The 19,359-nt window shown below is 37.5% G+C and overlaps 1 protein-coding gene across 3 annotated transcripts; it reads left to right on the top strand.

Moving 5' to 3' along the window:
- Positions 1-467: 467 nt before the first annotated feature.
- On the top strand, positions 468-18,016 carry si:dkey-24p1.6 (protein sel-1 homolog 3). 3 transcript variants are annotated; one of them, XM_078792653.1, is made up of 24 exons: positions 468-1,059; positions 3,004-3,071; positions 3,157-3,628; positions 5,341-5,467; positions 5,535-5,656; positions 8,369-8,484; positions 8,560-8,621; positions 8,688-8,820; positions 8,893-9,028; positions 9,097-9,213; positions 10,530-10,735; positions 10,816-10,995; positions 12,887-13,006; positions 13,079-13,219; positions 14,026-14,088; positions 14,720-14,893; positions 14,958-15,085; positions 15,176-15,259; positions 15,322-15,412; positions 15,493-15,580; positions 16,909-17,018; positions 17,108-17,235; positions 17,310-17,412; positions 17,489-18,016. In XM_078792653.1, the coding sequence occupies exons 2-24, from the start codon at positions 3,021-3,023 to the stop codon at positions 17,576-17,578; spliced, it is 3,042 nt and encodes a 1,013-aa protein (XP_078648779.1). In that variant the 5' UTR covers positions 468-1,059; positions 3,004-3,020; the 3' UTR covers positions 17,579-18,016. The 3 variants fall into 3 exon arrangements, with proteins under 3 accessions (XP_078648779.1, XP_078648778.1, XP_057936866.2); XM_078792652.1 differs by having other exon boundaries at positions 3,004-3,094; positions 17,352-17,412; XM_058080883.2 differs by having other exon boundaries at positions 3,004-3,094.
- The last annotated feature ends 1,343 nt before the right edge of the window (positions 18,017-19,359 follow it).

Here is a 19,359-nt window from a genome sequence, read left to right as displayed (position 1 = left end):
CAAAATGAATGAATTAATTCTATTTGCTTTTATGGTTCAAACTGTACTAATTGCATTTATTGTTCCTAAAATTGTTCTCAAAATATTTTGGAAGAGCTATTGACACTTATTAGATTGGGCTTGTGCAGGGGTGTCTAAAGTGGGGGTGGGGTCTGGACCATTTGGGGCCGCAGCATGCTGTTTTTTATTGGCACATAAAATCATAGAAAAATAATTTAACAAGAAAAACAAATACAACCCTGCAAGTTATGGAAAATCTATTTTACAAGAGTAAATTCCAAATTTTAAGAAAAAAAAATCTAAATATTAATGTCATTTAAATAGCATTACGGTTTAAATATTATAAACGTTTTTTTAAGTCAGTCGAAAATCAGGAATAATCCGATTATATTGTAATAAAAGTCAAAATATCATGGGCATCATGTCATAATAATGCTAAAATAAAATTATCGAATTGATTTAAAAACAAGAGCAAAGCCCGAAGTTAATACTAATAACAATAGCTTATTGTCGTTTTGACACCATCTACTACCGACGTGGTGACGTCATGAGGTTAGCGTGCTACGCAATTTCCGGTTATGGCTGCTGTCACTGCATTTCCTGTTTTGCTAGTATTTACTATTCGAAGAAATCAACGTTTTTTCCCTCCACTGTGTAACGCGACTACTGTAAAATATACATGTAATATATGATATATAATATATAATGTGTAAAACAGCAGTAATATACAGAACAGCATAACTGGAGTTCGTAGTTCTGTCGTTAGCATTTAAGTGCTTGTTCTGTTAGCATGACTTCCTGTACATGCTAGCAGGTCCTCTCCTTTCCTCCTTTAGTTTAGTTCCGCTTCGTCCTCCATTATAGAGAAGAAAACTGGAATTAACTGGAGCTGATTTGTCCCAATGAGATAAACATTCGGCGCGTTTCCTGAAATTTTATTTCAGATTTCACTTGCCATTAAGTGGCTGCTGAAATCTGCAAAAGCTAGTAAGCTAGGGTAAAGCTAGTAGTAGCACTCCCCCTGTTGGACAAGACATGTTAACACATGACTTCTGTGAGGTATAGTGTGCAGTATTTTTATATCTATTTTACATTAATATTTAACATTTATCAACCACACTGGTTGTACTATTCTCTTAGCACACCCTCGTTTATTAATCTCAATGCAATGCAGAAAAACGAGTATATTGTTAAGTGACAAAGCAGGATTATTTTTGTTATTATAAGAACTCTGCAATGCTGCCGGCATGCTGCTGCACAAGTGTCGACTAGAACGAGAAGAGCGAGAAAAACACTGTACTCACAGCTCACTCTTCTAGAACCCTGAATTTTGTAGCATAACCCTGGCTACTGGGGTATCCATTTCTTTAAAATACTGGGTTGCAAGTTGGAATAATTAGAAAGTCACAACTAAAATGTGTAAAATTTTTATAAATTAATCTACATGTCTTGATTAATTTATATTTATCCTCTGGTATTAAATAAGTAATATTATTTCTGGTATTTTATGTATGCATACATGATTTATTTTGTTTTTATTCATGTTTTTTATTTACAGGTAATTCTTTTTTTATATTTTCATACATCACAACTCAAATGTGTAAAATGTACATAAATTAATATACATGTCTTGCTGAATTAATATTCATCCTATGGTATTAAATAAGTAATATTATTTCTGGTATTTTACGTATGCATACATGATTTATTTTGGTTTTATTCATGTATTTTATTTACAGGTAATTATTTTTTTATATTTCACAAGTCACAACTAAAATGTGTAAAATGTATATAAATTAATCTACATGTCTTGATGAATTAATATTTATCCTATGGTATTAAATAAGTAATATTATTTCTGGTATTTTCCGTGTGCATACATGATTTATATTGTTTTTATTCATGTTTTTTATTTACAGGTAATTCTTTTTTTTATATTTTCATATGTCACAACTAAAATGTGTAAAATGTATATAAATTTATCTACATGTCTTGATGAATTAATATTTATCTTATGGTATTAAATAAGTAATATTATTTCTGGTATTTTCCGTGTGCATACATGATTTATATTGTTTTTATTCATGTTTTTTATTTACAGGTAATTCTTTTTTTTATATTTTCATATGTCACAACTAAAATGTGTAAAATGTATATAAATTAATCTACATGTCTTGATGAATTAATATTTATCCTATGGTATTAAATAAGTAATATTATTTCTGGTATTTTACATATGCATACATGATTTATTTTGTTTTTATTCATGTATTTTATTTACAGGTAATTCTTTTTTTATATTTTCATACGTCACAACTAAAATGTGTAAAATGTATATAAATTAATCTACTTGTCTTGATGAATTAATATTTATCCTATGGTATTAAGTAATATTATTTTGGGTATTTTACATATGCATACATGATTTATTTTGTTTTTATTCATGTTTTTTATTTACGGGTAATTATTTTTTTGTATTTTCATATGTCACAACTAAAATGTGTAAAATGTATATAAATTAATCTACATGTCCTGATGAATTAATATTTATCCTATGGTATTAAATAAGTAATATTATTTCTGGTTTATTTTGATTTGTTTAGTTTTTAGTCATGTATTTTATTTACGGGTAATTATTTTTTTTATATTTTCATATGATTATTTGTGAAAAAACAGCCTTTTTTTGCTTCATTGCTATTTATGGGTACATCCAATGAATGATTCCTAATGTTTTATTACCATTTGAAAAATGCTCATTGATTTGTACTATATTGTATTTTGTATTTGTACTATTATAATGTCAATGCTAATTATAATGTCAGTACAGAATGCTGTACATGAGTTGTCCACATGACAGCTAATTCCTAAAGCTGCACCCATGACTGCAGCCATCAGTCACTACTAGTATGTGTTGCTATTCAATATTGACTTTGGCACCGTCGGTGGAGGTGGAGCAGGATCTGGTCCGGGTCTAACGTCTTGCGTTTTGTGTCTGTTCTACAGATTTGGATGTTTCTTGAATGGCTCTGAGAAGGCCGCATGGAGAATGGATTTGCAGTACAAATATATCTGTAGGTTTTGGCTCAGCGTGCAGGTACGACTACTCGGCAATCTGTGAGTACACAGAAGAACCTGTCCTCCTTTGTTATTTTTCAGGTCGTCTTGGCGTTAGACTCAGTGAGACTCCTGAACCCTCCCGAGGAGCCTCTTACGGGTCATGCTCCGCTTCAAGTTCTCTACTCTTGTGATGCACCTGCCTTCGTGCGACTGGATTGTGTGGTGACCTTTGACGTGGGAAACATCTCCACCTCCCTGCTGAGGGAATGGAGGTGCATCCCTGGAAAATTGAAGAAAAAGACCCTCCGGGTGACTCTGCCGGATTGGTTGGTTTATCAACCGGACGGAATAGTCCCGGCTTCTCAGTGGGTGTTGAGCTGCATCCTTCGAGCGTCGGTGAGGTACCAGAAAGTCGACGCGTGGACGGTCTCGGCGCAGGATGTGGCGCCGCTGCAGACTCGGCCGCCCTACCGTCGACCTGTGAAACCGCATCAGGTCTGCTTTGATTGGGGTGGGCTCATGTTGGGATTCAGACGGGACGTTACTAAGGAACAGTGCCCACTGGAGGAAGGTAGGCGGCTTTCCAATACTGTTTTTTATTGTTTTTAATTATGTTATAATATTAATAATTAATCCATCCATTTTCTATGCCGCTTGTCATGGACTGGTGGCCAGCCAATCACAGGGCACATATAGACAAACAACCATTCACACTCACATTCATACCTATGGACAATTTGGAGTCGCTAATTAACCTAGCATGTGAATGTGAGTGTGAATGGTTGTTTGTCTATATGTGCCCTGTGATTGGCTGGCCACCAGTCCAGGGTGTACCCCGCCTCTCGCCCAAAAGACAGCTGGGATAGGCTCCAGCACCCCCGCGACCCTCGTGAGGAAAAAGCGGTAGAAAATGAATGAATGAATGACATAAATAAATCATATATTAATCATCAAATAATACATGAAAACAAACACATCTACCCGATCTCAATTTCCCATCTGGGGAAAAAACATGCATCAAACTCAGACGTCGATAATCAGTGGACAATATACGCAAACAGAACCGTGCAAAATTGTGTGCATGGTAATGGTAATGGTTTTATTTCATTTGAACATGCATCAGATTACAATTGAGTGCATCCCATAATCAGTTCCCAGTTCCACATGTCCAAAAGAAGTAGGAAGAAGCAAAGCTTATTAAATCCTACCCCTCCATCTGGTACTTTTATGATCAGTAACTGTTACATTTGTTCGCTTCCTGCTTTCCTAATATAGTTTTAAGTTTTTTTTTGATTTTCATATATTTTTAAAATTTATATTTAATTTTTTTCACGTACCGAAGTACGAGGTAATTTATGTTTTTTTTGTTTTTTATTAATTTAATTAAGTTTTATTGAATTAAGTTTTTTTTTAACAATTTAATTTTTTTTTTAATTTTCTAATTTTTTTTTACATTTTTGTCACATACCGAAGTAGGAGTTGATATGAGCATCCAATGACATAATGGTTACCATAGTAAGTGTCAATATAGTGATATATATTCCTAATATAAAACTATATTCCTAATATAGTTTAAGGAATTTTATTTTATTTTATTTTATTTTATTTTATTTTATTTTATTTTATTTTATTTTATTTTATTTTATTTTATTTTATTTTATTTTATTTTATTTTATTTTATTTTATTTTATTTTATTTTATTACAATCAGTAACTGTTATATTTGTTCACTTCCTGCTTTCCTAATATAATTTAAGGGTCAATATAGTGTCAATATAGTGATATATATATAGCACATCATGACTGGTTCAAGACTCTTCATCCTTGTATTTAGCAAACATCAACGGCTTGTATTGTTTCTTGAATTGGCTCATCGTTGTGCATTGTTTGACTTCCTTACTCAATCCATTCCATAGTTTGATTCCACATACTGAAATACTATGGCTAGCATAACGTAGTCCTAGCATAGAAGTGTTTCAAATGTACTTCTTCCCTGAGATCATATTTCTCCTCTCTTGTAGAGAAGTATTGGATGACATTGTTAGCTAATTGCTTTATTAGTGTTATTTCAGCTGTTTGTCATGACAAAAGAAATGATGCTCTTTAATACAGTTGAAAAGCCAGCATTTCAAGAAATGCTGCAAATGTTAGACAGTAGAATTGCGTGTAAGAAAATACATCACAAATGCCAATTGTGAGCAATGACATACGTATTAAAAGAACGATTATGTTATTCTAATCCTATAAATAATTGGTGAGATGTCCGTGTCTTTGTCATATTCAGAAACAGTCCATTTCCTGTCCTCCATATTTGCCTCCACCGGGGAGCTGTTCGGCATCACGAAGTCTCTCCGCCCATACGGCAGCAACACTCTGGAGCATCTGCGAGTTGGCGCCTTCTCTTTCCCGTGGTAAGCAAGAAACACGACAAATGAGCGTCACATCTTGCCATCATCTCAGCACGTGTCCAAAAAACAGGTGCACGTTCTCCATGTGGGTGTTCGTGACCAGAAGCTGCCGGGGCAGCACATGCGGGCTGTTTTACCACATCGACTCTCGCAACGACTACGCCACGCCAACGCTGTTGCTCACGAAATCAGGTTGGCCAACATCTTCTTCCCAGAATGCATCGCTGTTTCCTGCATCGCACCACTCACATTTTTATTACAGTATATACACTGAAAATACCTCAACACAGCCATTATTGCAGTAGCAATCAACAATTGTCGGGGGGCGCACGAGTGCTGCCGGCTTTGGGGAGCTGCGGTTCATTAGTGGAGCATTAATTGCAATATACTATTGCAAGCAGTTGCCAGGTGTATACATTTTGTATAGGGCAACCATTACTGTTTACACAAGTGAGTACACCTCACAATCACACGTTCAGTGTTAGCATCATTGTGGCTAACAGGAAGTATAAACACCTCCCTTACCACTGGTTCCGTTCCACAGTCTCTCAAGCTGGCGGCAATCACCCCCACACTCAAAATTCCAATAACCTTTCCAGTTTCCGTCCCATATCCAACCTCCCTTTTCTGTCCAAAATCCTTGATTTTCAAAATCCTAAAATCACCAATCATCTTCTTCTCTCCTCCGACTCCGCCCATCTTACCATCCTCATCCTCCTAGACTTCACCCCATTAGCCACTCTATCCTCCTGTCCCGCCTCAAAATCAGCCTCCAAAGCCCCTTTACTTCGAGGCGTCCCCAAAGGTTCAATGCTAGGTCCTCTTCTCTTCATCCCCTACATCCTTCCACTTGGCAATATCATCCGTCGACATGGCCTCAGTTTCTACAGCTTTGCCGATGATATTCAATTATACATCTCCAACACCTCCATCAACTCCAACATCTACTCCACCCTCACCAACTGCTTAGCTGATATCAAAATTTGTATGGAACAAAATTTTCTTAAACTTAATAGTGACAAAACAGATATTATCATCATCGGTCCCAAAAACATCACAACACCCACCCATAACTTTTGTCTCAAACTCGATAGAGCCTCACGTCATTCCATCCCCGCTCATCGGCATCCACCCTTTCTTTCGAGCCCCACTTAAAAACAATTAACCCGGATTGCATTTTTTAATTTTTGCCATCTTAAGAACATCACTTACATTCTCTGCCACTGAATCCACACCCAGAATGGACTACTGCAACAGTATTTTCTACGGCCGCATTTGGCCCGCGAGACGCTAGTTTGAGCCCCCCACCTTGATACCAAAGTTTAATGTTGAAATGTGTGCCCACTGGACACAATTAACATGATTTTGCCCCGCCCATACTGTTACCCTACCCTGTTGTACCCCGCCCTTTTTTGCTTTGGATTAGCAACAAAGCTAAAAGCTTATGACGCTGGGTACGAATAAATGCAGGAAATGATTTGGAATAAAACGGAAAATACACGTCTAACATGCTAACTTGCTAATTGGGTCAAATTATTAAGTTTCATTAATGTTCATCTTAAAGGTTAAATAACCTAATACTGTACATTTGAATCTGAAAAAAATAATTTCTCTACCAACTGTATGTGGTTTCTTACGTTTTTCTTATTTGCTGTTTTATTATTATTTTACTTATTTATTACTGATTGATTGATTTATTGTCTTTATTCTTAATTTGTTTATTTATTTTTTTTATCTTATTTTGTGTATAGAAAAATAAAAATGAAGATATTTGAGAACAGTGGAATGTTTTATCAGATATTTTGGTGTAGAAAACCGGAACCAAAGTACTGAAAAAGTGTAGGGTATAGCAGAAGCAAAAGCATTGAAGATAGTTTTTATATTGATTTTTTTTCCAGTTTTTAATAAATGCGTTTTTTTTTGTTTTTTTGGGTTTTTTTTGAAAACCTGATGTGGCCCGGCTTCACCCAGAACCTAGCTCTGGTGGCCCCCAGGTAAATTGAGTTTGAGACCCCTGCTCTACGGTACACCATCCAAAATTATTTTTATTTTTATTTTTATTTTTATTTTTATTTTTATTTTTATTTTTATTTTTATTTTTATTTTTATTTTTATTTTTATTTTTATTTTTATTTTTATTTTTATTTTTATTTTTATTTTTATTTTTATTTTAGATCATATTTCTCATCTCTTGTAGAGAAGTATTGGATGACATTTTTAGCTAATTGGTTATTTTTAGCCTTATGCATTATTTTAGCTGTTTGAAGATGAACTATATCAGCAAGTTGAAGTATTTGTGATTTTAGAAATAAGGAGTTAGTATCTTCTCTGTCGGCGGCATTATGAATTAGCCTTACTGGCCTTTTTTGCAGTACATTTAGTGAAGATTGTTTTTTTTTATTCTTTCTGTCTTAAAAAGACTAAATAATCAATAATCAATTTTTATTTTTATTTTTATTTTTATTTTTATTTTTATTTTTATTTTTATTTTTATTTTTATTTTTATTTTTATTTTTATTTTTATTTTTATTTTTATTTTTATTTTTATTTTTATTTTTATTTTTATTTTTATTTTTATTTTTATTTTTATTTTTATTTTTATTATTACCATGGCCTTAATCCTCTTGGGCATGACATCCCATGATGTGTGTTTGGACCCCTTATCACGTTGTCATAAGGTCAACTTTCAAGGTCACCACAAGGTGATCGCGGTGTGCTTCACAGTATCACATGTTGGAATTCATGATTCCCCTCAATGAACCACAGCTACACCAATGTCGGCAGCACTTGTGCAGCCTCCGGAGCGCCATTGAGTCATTTTCAATGGCGTCATTCAATGAGTCGTTTTTAAAATGCCTGCTGAAGTCTAAATGCTCATTCATTGTTCATCGACTTTGTGCTCAGGTCAGCTGCATGTCCAAGTCCACGGAGGTCCGAATGAATCTACCGCCATCTTATCTCTCTTTAAAGTGCCGTTGAGGGCGTGGTGTCAGCTCAGTTTGACGTTGCAAGGCAGAATAGTAAGCAGAGTTCCAAACAGTGCAAAAAAAACGGTAAGATAAAAAAAAGTAAAAGTCATGTGATGGTGTCGTCAGGTGACCGTCGCCATGGTGTGCTTGGGCACGCAGCCCAGACAAGTGGAGTCCACGGAAAACAGGTGGCACTCATGCAGCGGATGCGGGTCATAAGCTGAGCTTCTGTTGATGTTTTTCCTCTTGCGTAGGTTGAGCCATGACGTCACGATGATCGACACTGACGGCTACTTTGTGATCGGAGGCGGGAGGTACATAAAAGGCGTTGAAGGTTACTTTGGACCCTTGGTTTACTACCGAAACAGAGCGTCCCCTCAAAGCCTGGTATGGTAATACACTACACTGTTCATTTGTAACCAGTTTTGGCTTTTATTTCGTTATTCTTCTCATCCTCAGTCAGATGTTGCTATTCCACAAGTCATTAAGGATGTCAACCTACCCGGGTGGCTGCAAGACTGCCAAGATATGACTCTTAGTATACAGCAAAGTATCAGTTTTTACTCTCTTCTGGCCCAACAAGGCAACAAATCAGGTAGTAGAATTCTATTGTGCCACTAGATGCTGCTACAACCGTGTATAAAACCACCATTTTTGTCTCAGGCGCGGACGTTTTCCATAATGAGACACGTGAAGACTCGTTAAAGAAGTGTGAGCCGTGGGAGGCACCGAGTCCTCGATATGGTGCCAAAGTTGCCAAATATTTGTCTCTCAAACATGGTATGAGGCAAACTATCAGTGGTATGAAAAAGTATCTGAACTTTTTGTAATTTTGGAATTTGGCTCATCAAAATGTCTGATCCACTTGTGATACTCTGCCTCATCTCTCAAGCAAACCCAGCCATCATCATCACCATTTACAGCAGGATCTTGGCTTTAAACATTTGTGTTATTTTAGCTGAAACATGATGTATACAGTGGTATGGAAGAGTATCTGAACCTTTTGGAATTTCTCACATTTCTGCATAAAATCACCATCAAATGTGATCTGATCTTTGTCAAAATCACACAGATGAAAAAAACAGTGTCTGCTTTAACTAAAACCACCCAAACATTTCTAGGTTTTCATATTTTAATGAGGATAGCATGTAAACAATGACAGAAGGAATAAATAACTGAACCCTCTGCCTAAGGAGACTTGAAGAGCAATTGAAACCATTTTTTGGTTGAAGTCAGGTGTGTGCCCAATCACTGATGAGTGGCTTAAAGCTGCACTGTTTAATATTTTGTGGACTGATTTCTTTGAGAGGAACACACAAACCTATAAATGTTTGGGTGGTTTTAGTTAAAGCAGACACTGTTTTTTCATCTGTGTGATTTTGACAAAGATCAGATCACATTTGATGGTGATTTTATGCAGAAATGGGAGAAATTCCAAAAGGTTCAGATACTTTTTCATACCACTGTATAAATCTCATGTTTCTCCTAAAATAACACAAATGTATAAAACCAAGAAACTGCTGTAAATGGTAATGATGATGGCTGGGTTTGCTTGAGAGATGAGGAAGAGTATCACAAGTGGATCAGACATTTTGATGAGCCTGACTAAGGGGTGTTATTTAATGTCTAGAGGGCTCAGAAATCTGTATTTGGAAGGTCATAAACAGGTTTTCTATGCTCTAACTATGAAACCTTCCATTTATAAATAAGGAATCCTACTTTGCAGAAGTTCACTTCTCACGGTTTAGTGTGGAACCAGTTAGTCGCGATAAACAAGGGATTACTTTACTTCTATACTGTGATACGATGAAGTGGAAAACACCATGCATAGCATGTTTGCATGCTATCCTCATTAAAATATGAAAACCTATAAATGTTTGGGCGGTTTTAGTTAAAACAGACACTGTTTTTTTCATCTGTGTGATTTTGACAAAGATCAGATCACATTTGTTGGTGATTTTATGCAGAAATGTGAGAAATTCCAAAAGGTTCAGATACTTTTTCATACCACTGTATCAGTGGGAATCTGAATATATGACCTCAGGGGTGTTTGAATGTGGAGGTTTCTTATTAAACTGACCGAATAACACTTTCAGGAGGAAGAAGGCTCAGCGTTCAAGCCGTGGGCAGAGCGCTGTACTCACTCGCGATTCACAAACTCGACATCGGCAACAACGTGAAAGTGCTCGGCGAAATATTACCGCTGCTGATGGAAGCCGGCTGCTTAGGTGACACTCGAGCTCTGCACATGTCCTCCGTCATCTACAGCTCAGGCCTGGGGGTCGACAAAGATCCCAGCAAGGTGCGTGTTTTGTTTTGTTTTTTTTGTAAAAATAAAATTGTTTTCTATTTTGGTGATACCTGTCAAGATATGTCGTGCAGGCATGGCTGCTGGCTTTACTGGCTGCCCAGAAAGATGATCGATTAGCTCTCCTGCGACTGGGCCACCTGCACCACCAGGGCCTCCACGGGGTCCACGCTGACCCAGATGTGGCCTACGCGTACTATGCAAACATCGCCAAACAGACCACAGTGGACCGTCAGAATCCATCGCCGGAGCAGGTGCTACACAAATAACATTTTATTAGTTTATATTTGCATTTAGCTCAGCTTTGCGTCATAGTTGACAAAATGCATTAGCTTTTTTACTGAAAATTTTTTGCCGATATTGTCCAGCGCTCGATTTCTGATACCGATATCACCCGATAACGATACCGATATGTGTAATGTGCTGGGTAATATACAGCAATTATTTTTTAGCGGTTTTCATGATCGGTAAAAAAAATACTGACATCAACCGATATTGCATTGTTATGCTGATATCGATAATCGATAATTATCGGACATCCCTAATTATTACTATGAACTTTTATTGTAAATTAGGTCTTTCTTTCACTTTATTCCCCAAATATTATAACTTCCATCCATCCATTTTCTATGCCTCACTAAGGGTTGTGGGTATGCTGGAGCCTATCCCAGCTGTCTAGGGACAATAGGTGGGGTACACCCTGGACTGGTGGCCAGCCAATCACAGGGCACATATAGACAAACAACCATTCACACTCACATTCATACCTAGTATGGACAATATTTTTCTTTTCCATATATGCTTCTAAATTAAACATTTCCCTTCATGTTTTTTTTCTTGAAATATTCTGTTAGTGTTATAACTTGTTATAATATTTGCACTTGAATCACATGAAATTATTCCACTTTTCCCCCCATTTTTGTTTTTTTTAAATGTTACTTTTACAGTTAATATGGTACCCAATGTCATCTAATACTTCTCTACAAGAGAGAAGAAATATGATCTCAGGGTAGAAGTACATTTGAAACACTTCTATGCGAGGACTACGTTATGCTAGCCATAGCATTTCAGTATGTGGAATCAAACTATGGAATGGATTGAGTAAGGAAATCAAACAATGCACAACGATGAGCCAATTCAAGAAACAATACAAGCAGATGATGCTAAATACAAGGATGAAGAGTCTTGAACCTTGAACTCTATATTGACCCTTAAATTATATTAGGAAAGCAGGAAGTGAACAAATGTAACAGTTACTGATTGTAATAAAATAAAATAAAATAACATAACATAACATAACATAACATAACATAACATAACATAACATAACATAACATAACATAACATAACATAACATAACATAACATAACATAACATAACATAACATAACATAACATAACATAACATAACATAACATAACATAACATAACATAACATAACATAACATAAAATAAAATCCCTTAAACTATATTAGGAAAGCAGGAAGTGAACAAATGTAACAGTTACTGATTGTAAAAGTACCAGATGGAGGGGTAGGACCAGTCATGATGTGCTATATATATCACTATATTGACACTTACTATGGTACCCATTATGGCATTGGATGCTCATATCACCTCGTATTTTGGTACGGGACAAAAATTTACATTTTTTTTAGAAAATTTAAAAAATTAAAAAATATATATTATTTTTTAAAATTAATTAAATAAAAATTAATTAAATTAATAAAAAAACAAAACAAAAAAAATTAATTAAAGGAGGAAAGCAAGAAGTGAACAAATGTAACAGTTACTGATAAAAAGTATAAAAGTACTATAAAAGTACCAGATGGAGGGGTAGGATTTAATAAGCTGTGCTTCTTCCTACTTATAGGATGCACTCAATTGGAATCTGACGCATGTTCAAATGAAGTAAAACCATTACCATTACCATTTTTAGAACATGCTGAAGGCCAAAAAAAAAAACAACAACTGCAGGCTGAAAATGGCCCCCAGATCGCACTTTGGTAACCTGTACTGTAGAATGCATACAGATTTTTTTGGTTTTAAGTGGTTCAAGTTTGAATCATATTTTCCTCAGTTTAAATTTTGAGTTGTTGCAGGTTCAGGTCCTAAACTACTCTCTTTTTTCCATGTTTCTTTCCAGGTGTATGTGGAGGACATTTACTTGCACAACGAGGAAGTCCTAAATCTTCAAACCAATGAAGACCATCACATCTTCCAGTGGCTGAAACATCAGGCCGGTAGAGGTGCACCTGATGCAGAGGTAACTCATCTCATGGGAAGGAGTAAAATCAATAATGTACACATGTATTTGTACTAATGTATTTTTTCCTAGCAAGCTATTGCCCGCATGCTGTTCTGGGGTCAGCAGGGAGTTTCTCCTAACATCCAGGCGGCCCTGCGGCACTATGAGAGGGGGGCGGTGCTGTTGGAGGACCCAGTATCCATGTATGATTTTGGCATCGCGCTCCTGCAGGTCAGATTCATCCCTGAAGTGTTCATAGCTTTAATGTACAGCAGTGATTTTCAACCACTGTGCCAATATCCAATATCACTTTTTATAATTAACATTCATTAATCATCATTTGCAAATATTATGTCAATATCCACGTATATGTGGACTCATATTCCAATTGCATTTGGTTTATTTGCTCAAACGGAAAGAATTTAACCTTATACACCTCATTCCCAAAGAATAGTGCCAATCCGAATGAACATATAATCAGATTAACAGGGGTGGAATATTCCTTTCCCCAATCCGATTGAGGTATCTTGTACCCGCTCAAACAGAAAGTTGTCAGGGTGCGTTTTTCTTCTTCTGTTGTTTATTGGCGGTTGGCAAGCAGCTTTCGTGTGCATTAGTGCCATCTGTGGAACAGAATCTAAACCAGGGGTCTGAAACTCAATTTACCTGGGGGCCACTGGAGCTAGGGTCTGGGCCGCATCAGGTTTTCCAAAAAAACCCCCAAAAAAACGCATTTATTAAAACCAGAAAAATGAATAAACTTTGCTTTGGTTTCGATTTTCTACAAGAAAAGCTCTGATAAAACATTCCACTGTTCTCAAATATCTTCATTTTTATTTTTCTGCACAAAATAAGATGAAATATAAATAAACAAATCAAGAATAAAGAAAATCAAATCAGTTATAAATAAATATAATAATAATAGTGATGTTTTCCAATGTAAAAAAAAACGTGCCATGGCTGAAAAAAGGTTGAAAAACACTAGTGTTTGTTTTGTTCGTTTGTTTTAACTGATGTTGCATTGTGTTTCTCCGTAGGGACACGGGCTCCAAAAGGACATTCCGAAAGCGATCATGTTTTTGAAAAAAGCAATGGACAAGGTATGGTATTGTCCGAAAAAAAAATTTCAATACCAGTTTTCTCATTGGAAATTACAGAAATAGTCTGTTCTAAGGTCAAACTGGACTTTCATATGCTGACACTGCGGCTTTTATGATCCATGTCTGTCCCTCAGATGGATCGGTGCAGCCTCAGCAGTAATGCGGTCGCTGTACCGATCCGTCGTGGTGAAAAGCTATCAATTTACCGTTTGATCTATGTTCCTAAACTCACCTGGAATTCTTTCAGTCTTGACCCAAAGCTCATGACCGAAAGAATTCCAGGCGGCTGGAATGAGTTTCCTCCGTAGGGTAGCTGGACTCACCCTAAGAGATATGGTGAGGAGCCGCTTCTCCTTCACATCGAGAGGAGTCGAGTCGGGTATCTAGTCCGGATGCCTCCCGGACGCCTCCCTAGTGAGGTGTTCCGGGCATCCCCAGACGGGAAAAGGCCCCGGGGCAGACCTAGGACACGCTGGAGGGATTATGTCTCATAGCTGGCCTGGGAACGCCTTGGTGTCCTCCAGGTGGAGCTGGAGGAGGTCTGGGCTTCCCTACTAAGACTGCTGCCCCCGCGACCCGGACCCGGATAAGCAGACAAAATGGATAAATGGTCTGTCTTTCCAAACCTTAGGGTTTCGTACCTGCAATCAGCGCCCTGGCGTGGTACTACGAACAATCCGAGCGTGACTACGACAAGGCGGTGCAGCTCTGGGAGAAAGCGGACCACCTCGGGAGCCCGGATGCAGCCCTGAATCTCGGTGTCGTGTACTCAGTCGGTCTTTATCCAAGACGGGCCCCCGACCAGGTGGGGCACATTTCACTAAAATGTATTTCAGTGAATTTTTCTAATTAGCGTGTACTTCCTGCAGTACACGGCCTATAAGTACTACCTTAAGGCAGCAGAGCGAGGACACATCAGGGGTGCAGCTGAGGTCGCCAACATCTGGTCCACGGGGATCCACGGACGTGTGACTCGGCGTCCGTCGGATGCAGTCTTGTTGGCTCCTTAATTATTCCGCACTTGGCATGATGAGAACTTTTTTGCTTTCTTATGGAATTCTGATGTTTTTTTTTTATTTGATTACAGATGGGCAAAATGGGCAGCAGAGCACAACGGGTACCTGGGTCGCCTTTTGAGGCGGGCCCTGGACTGCTTCCTGAAGAGTGACATGTAAGTGGAATTAATGTGCTTGAACGCCACCTCCAACGCTTCTGCTGATATTTGGTGTCCAGGTTTGGTTCGTTGGTGTATTACATGATGGCCGCAGAGCTGGGCTACGCAGCAGCTCAGTTTAACGTGGCTTATCTTTGTGATCAACACAAGGTGAGTCTGATCCAAGATGGAGTCATGTTACCGGTTTGTGTTTTTTTTATCGTTTGTATTCATGCTGCGTTTGTTCGTAGGGCGATTTTCTGGATCCCGTGTTTGCATCGCAGTGCATGCGAAGATATTACAACCTAACCATACAGAATCAGAAGCATGATCCATACGGTACACTCAAGAGTACTCAGTGATTGCATTCATCGGTACTCGAACCGCAGCTTCGAGGACCGGGTCATGGGTCTGTAGTGACCTTGGTTGTCTGCTTGATATATCACGTGGCTACTTAGTTGGTACTTAACACCAGTTTAATAACAGCAAAAACAAGACCTTTTCTCCTAGTTCTAGTAATACTCGAGCAGCAGCATTTTGGAAGGTTTTCTTAGATATTCTTTGTGTTTATGTGGCAGCTTGGTTCAAAGTAATGGCAGCAAACAAATATTTTCTTCTCATAGTGTAGTCAGTATTCCAGAAACAGTCTTTTGAACTCGGCAGAGTTACTGTAGATCAGGGGTCTCAAACATGCGGACACTAGTTTGAGGGCCCCGCCTCGATATGAAAGTTTAATGTTAGTGCGGCCCGCGCAAGTTTGATATGGATGCTGTATGGTATCATGTACCCAGAAAAAATTATTACGTTTGATTCATGTTCATGTTAAAGGTTAAATAACTGTTAATAGTTATCCTCCCTATCCGTGTGGAAGTGGTAAGTTTTTGGCTGTTTAAGTTGAAAGGAAATAACTTGAAGGCTACCGTTTAGGTGGCTAGCTCTCTAGTTTGCGAGTTAGCATGTGTCTCAAGACCCTGCAGTTGCGCAATATGTTGTAAATAAAAAGAGTATAAATGTGACTATAGTCGTGTTTTGTCATGTCTACAGGGTTCTAATAATGCTTTGTTCATTTTAATCTGAAAAAAATCATTTGTCTACCCACCAACTATATGTGCTTTCTTAAGTTTTTATTTTGCCCTTTTATTATTATATTTATTTATTACTGATTGATTGATTTTCTTTATTCTTGATTTATTATTATTCATCTTATTTTGTGCCGAAATATAAAAATTAAGATATTTGAGAACAGTGGAATGTTTTATCAGAGCTTTTCTTGTAGAAAATTGGAACCAAATCGAAGTTGTTTTTATTTTTTTGTTTTTAATAAATGCGTTTTTTTTTGAAAACCTGATGCGGTCCAGTCTCACCCAGACCCGAGCTCCAGTGGCTACTGCAGGGTCTTGAGACACATGCTAACTCGCAAACCAGAGAGCTACTGACCTAAACAGTAGCCTTCAAGTTATTTCCTTTAAACTTAAGTAGCCAAAAACTTACCACTTCCACACGGATAGGGAGGATAACTATTAACAGTTATTTAACCTTTAACATGAACATTAATCAAACGTAATAATTTTTTCTGGGTACATGATACCATACAGCATCCATATCAAACTTGCGTGGGCCGCACTAACAATTGAGTTTGAGACCCCTGATTTACGCATTTTTTTCAGCGTTGATCCGCATGGGTGACATGTGGTACGAGGGGCAGGTCGACGGGCAGAAAAGACTGCAGTACGCAGCAGAAATGTACAAACTGGCAGCACTACGGAACGAGCCGCAGGTCAGTCATCCTTTTCTGTTTTTTTTTTTTTTAAATACTGTATATGTATCATCATTATTACAATTATTGCTGTGTACCTGTCACATAAGGGGTGGTACAACCTCGGGCTCCTTGTTGAAGATGGTTACAGACTGCCATTGCCTCTGTTGTCTGAACTGGGCCTTTTGGAGTTGTATTTGGCAGACGGCGATACACTTCCAAGTGTTTTGTACCAAAGGTTTGTTTTGCAATCATATCCCTACAACAGAATGATATTTTATTGTTTTCCTCCTTTTTTTTCTCTTGCAAAAGGTGTAGAGACTCTGAAAATTCTGACTCCTACCTGCCTTGCAGCCTGGCTCTTTTTAAAGTGTATCTACAAGACTTCCGAAAGGAATTCAGCACTTTTATTAAGGTTTGTGCAGCATGGACATGGTTTTTTTTGTAAAAGTGTGCACTGGTTATATACAATTTCATATTCCATGTCACAGTACCGCACCACCATTGTTGCAGTCGGCGCTCCCGTTATTGTCCTAATGGTCCTGCGCTTCCTCAGAAGACATGTTTTGTCTGTCAACTAGTACTCCAAAATTCTACCAGTATCGATGAAGTCGACATCTTGCCTTGTGTAGAACTAATTGATTGGTACAGTAGTTTGAGTGTGAAAGTAATGTATTGATTGATATCATAGATTTTTTAATAAATGCCATGAGACATGACTGTACAGCAGGGGTCTCAAAATCAATTTACTTGGGGGCCACTGGAGCTAGGGTCTGGGTGAGACTGGATCGCATCAGGTTTTCAAAAAAAAAAAAAAAAAGCATTTATTAAAAATTAAAAAATTTAAAAAACTTCACTTTGGTTCCAATTTTCTACGAGAAAAGCTCTGATAAAACATTCCACTGTTCTCAAATATCCTACTTTTTATTTTTCTACACAAAATAAAATGAAAAATAAATAAACAAATCAAGAATAAAGAAAATCAATCAATTAGTAATAAATAAATAAATATAATAATAATTAAAAAACGCCAAATACTAAAAACTTAAGAAACCACATATAGTTGGTGGGTAGACAAATGATTTTTTTCAGATTAAAATGAACAAAGCATTATTAGAGCCCTGTAGGCATGACAAAACACGACTATAGTCACATTTATACTCTTTTTATTTACAACATATTGCGCAACTGCAGCGTCTTGAGACACATGCTAACTCGCAAACTAGAGAGCTAGCGACCTAAACGGTAGCCTTCAAGTTATTTCCTTTAAACTTAAATAGCCAAAAACTTACCACTTCCACACGGCTAGGGAGGATAACCTATTTAACCTTTAACATGACCATGAATCAAACGTAATAATTTTTTACATTAAACTTTCATATCAAGGCGGGGGCCTAAACTATCGTCCTGCGGGCCACATATGGCCAGCGGGCAGCGTGTTTGAGACCCCTGTCCTATAGACTTAGTGATGTTTTCCAATGTAAAAAAAAACGTGCCGTGGCTCAAAAAAGGTTGCCATACAATACCCAGGAAAAAAAAATTGGGAGACAAACGCTGCCATCTATCGGATCTGACTGGCTACTGCACTATGGCCCTCAATGGTGAGTATCTAATATCTGCTCGGTTTGTTTAGGCCAAACATTTTTAAGGAAGTCTCAGACGTTCCAGAGTCGTGTATTGTGTTGTGCTAACACTCGAGTCACATGTTACAGCAAAACCACTCCATCCTCTGCATCCTACCCTCTGGAGTTCGCCTGGAGACCAGAAGGTCAAGGTAAGAACTGAAAGTCCTTCTATAGCAGCTCAGTTTGAGTATATGAAATACATAGGCATCGTAAAACATATAGTAAAATAATAAGTTTACAGGCCACATTTGGTATTCGTATAAAAGTTTGTACCAAGTACCACCAAGTGGGACACCGAGACTAACGACCTTTTTCCGGGCAGCGCTTCCATATTTCACTCTCATACACAGACCGCTGTTTGATTAACTGTGCTCTATTTTGGTGTTGGACATTTATCTCGCTGTGGAATCCATATTATGCATAATTTGCTGACACAAGAGCACCGTAAGAGCTGCTGGAGACCACCTCCTCCTGCATGTTATGTAAGAGCGGTAGCACTTGTGTACAATTGAGAACGTCAGGTGCTTTTTTCTTAGCATAGGAGAAGGAACGTGGTAATGGTTTATTTGTTTTCAATATGTGTACATTAAAAAAATCACATTGACGTGTGCAGAATTCAATTCGGTGACAAAAGAATAAAACTCCAGTATGAGGTGTCTTATCTTATTATCTTATTATTTACAGCAGGGTTGTTCAAAGTGTGGCCCATGAGCCATTTGCTGCCCATGATTTGTTTT

Source organism: Doryrhamphus excisus, linkage group LG8 (assembly GCF_037039965.1).
Source record: "Doryrhamphus excisus strain RoL-2023G ecotype Guam linkage group LG8, RoL_Dexc_Guam_v1.1, whole genome shotgun sequence".
Classification (NCBI taxonomy): domain Eukaryota; kingdom Metazoa; phylum Chordata; class Actinopteri; order Syngnathiformes; family Syngnathidae; genus Doryrhamphus; species Doryrhamphus excisus.
This window is presented reverse-complemented; position numbering and strand designations above follow the sequence as displayed.

Bases quoted from the DNA above. Each gene is read 5' to 3' on its own strand.
- si:dkey-24p1.6 (XM_058080883.2), top strand. The intron at 10,736-10,815 runs GTGCGTGTTTTG...TATGTCGTGCAG, and splicing joins TCGACAAAGATCCCAGCAAG to GCATGGCTGCTGGCTTTACT. The intron at 10,996-12,886 runs GTGCTACACAAA...GTTTCTTTCCAG, and splicing joins AGAATCCATCGCCGGAGCAG to GTGTATGTGGAGGACATTTA.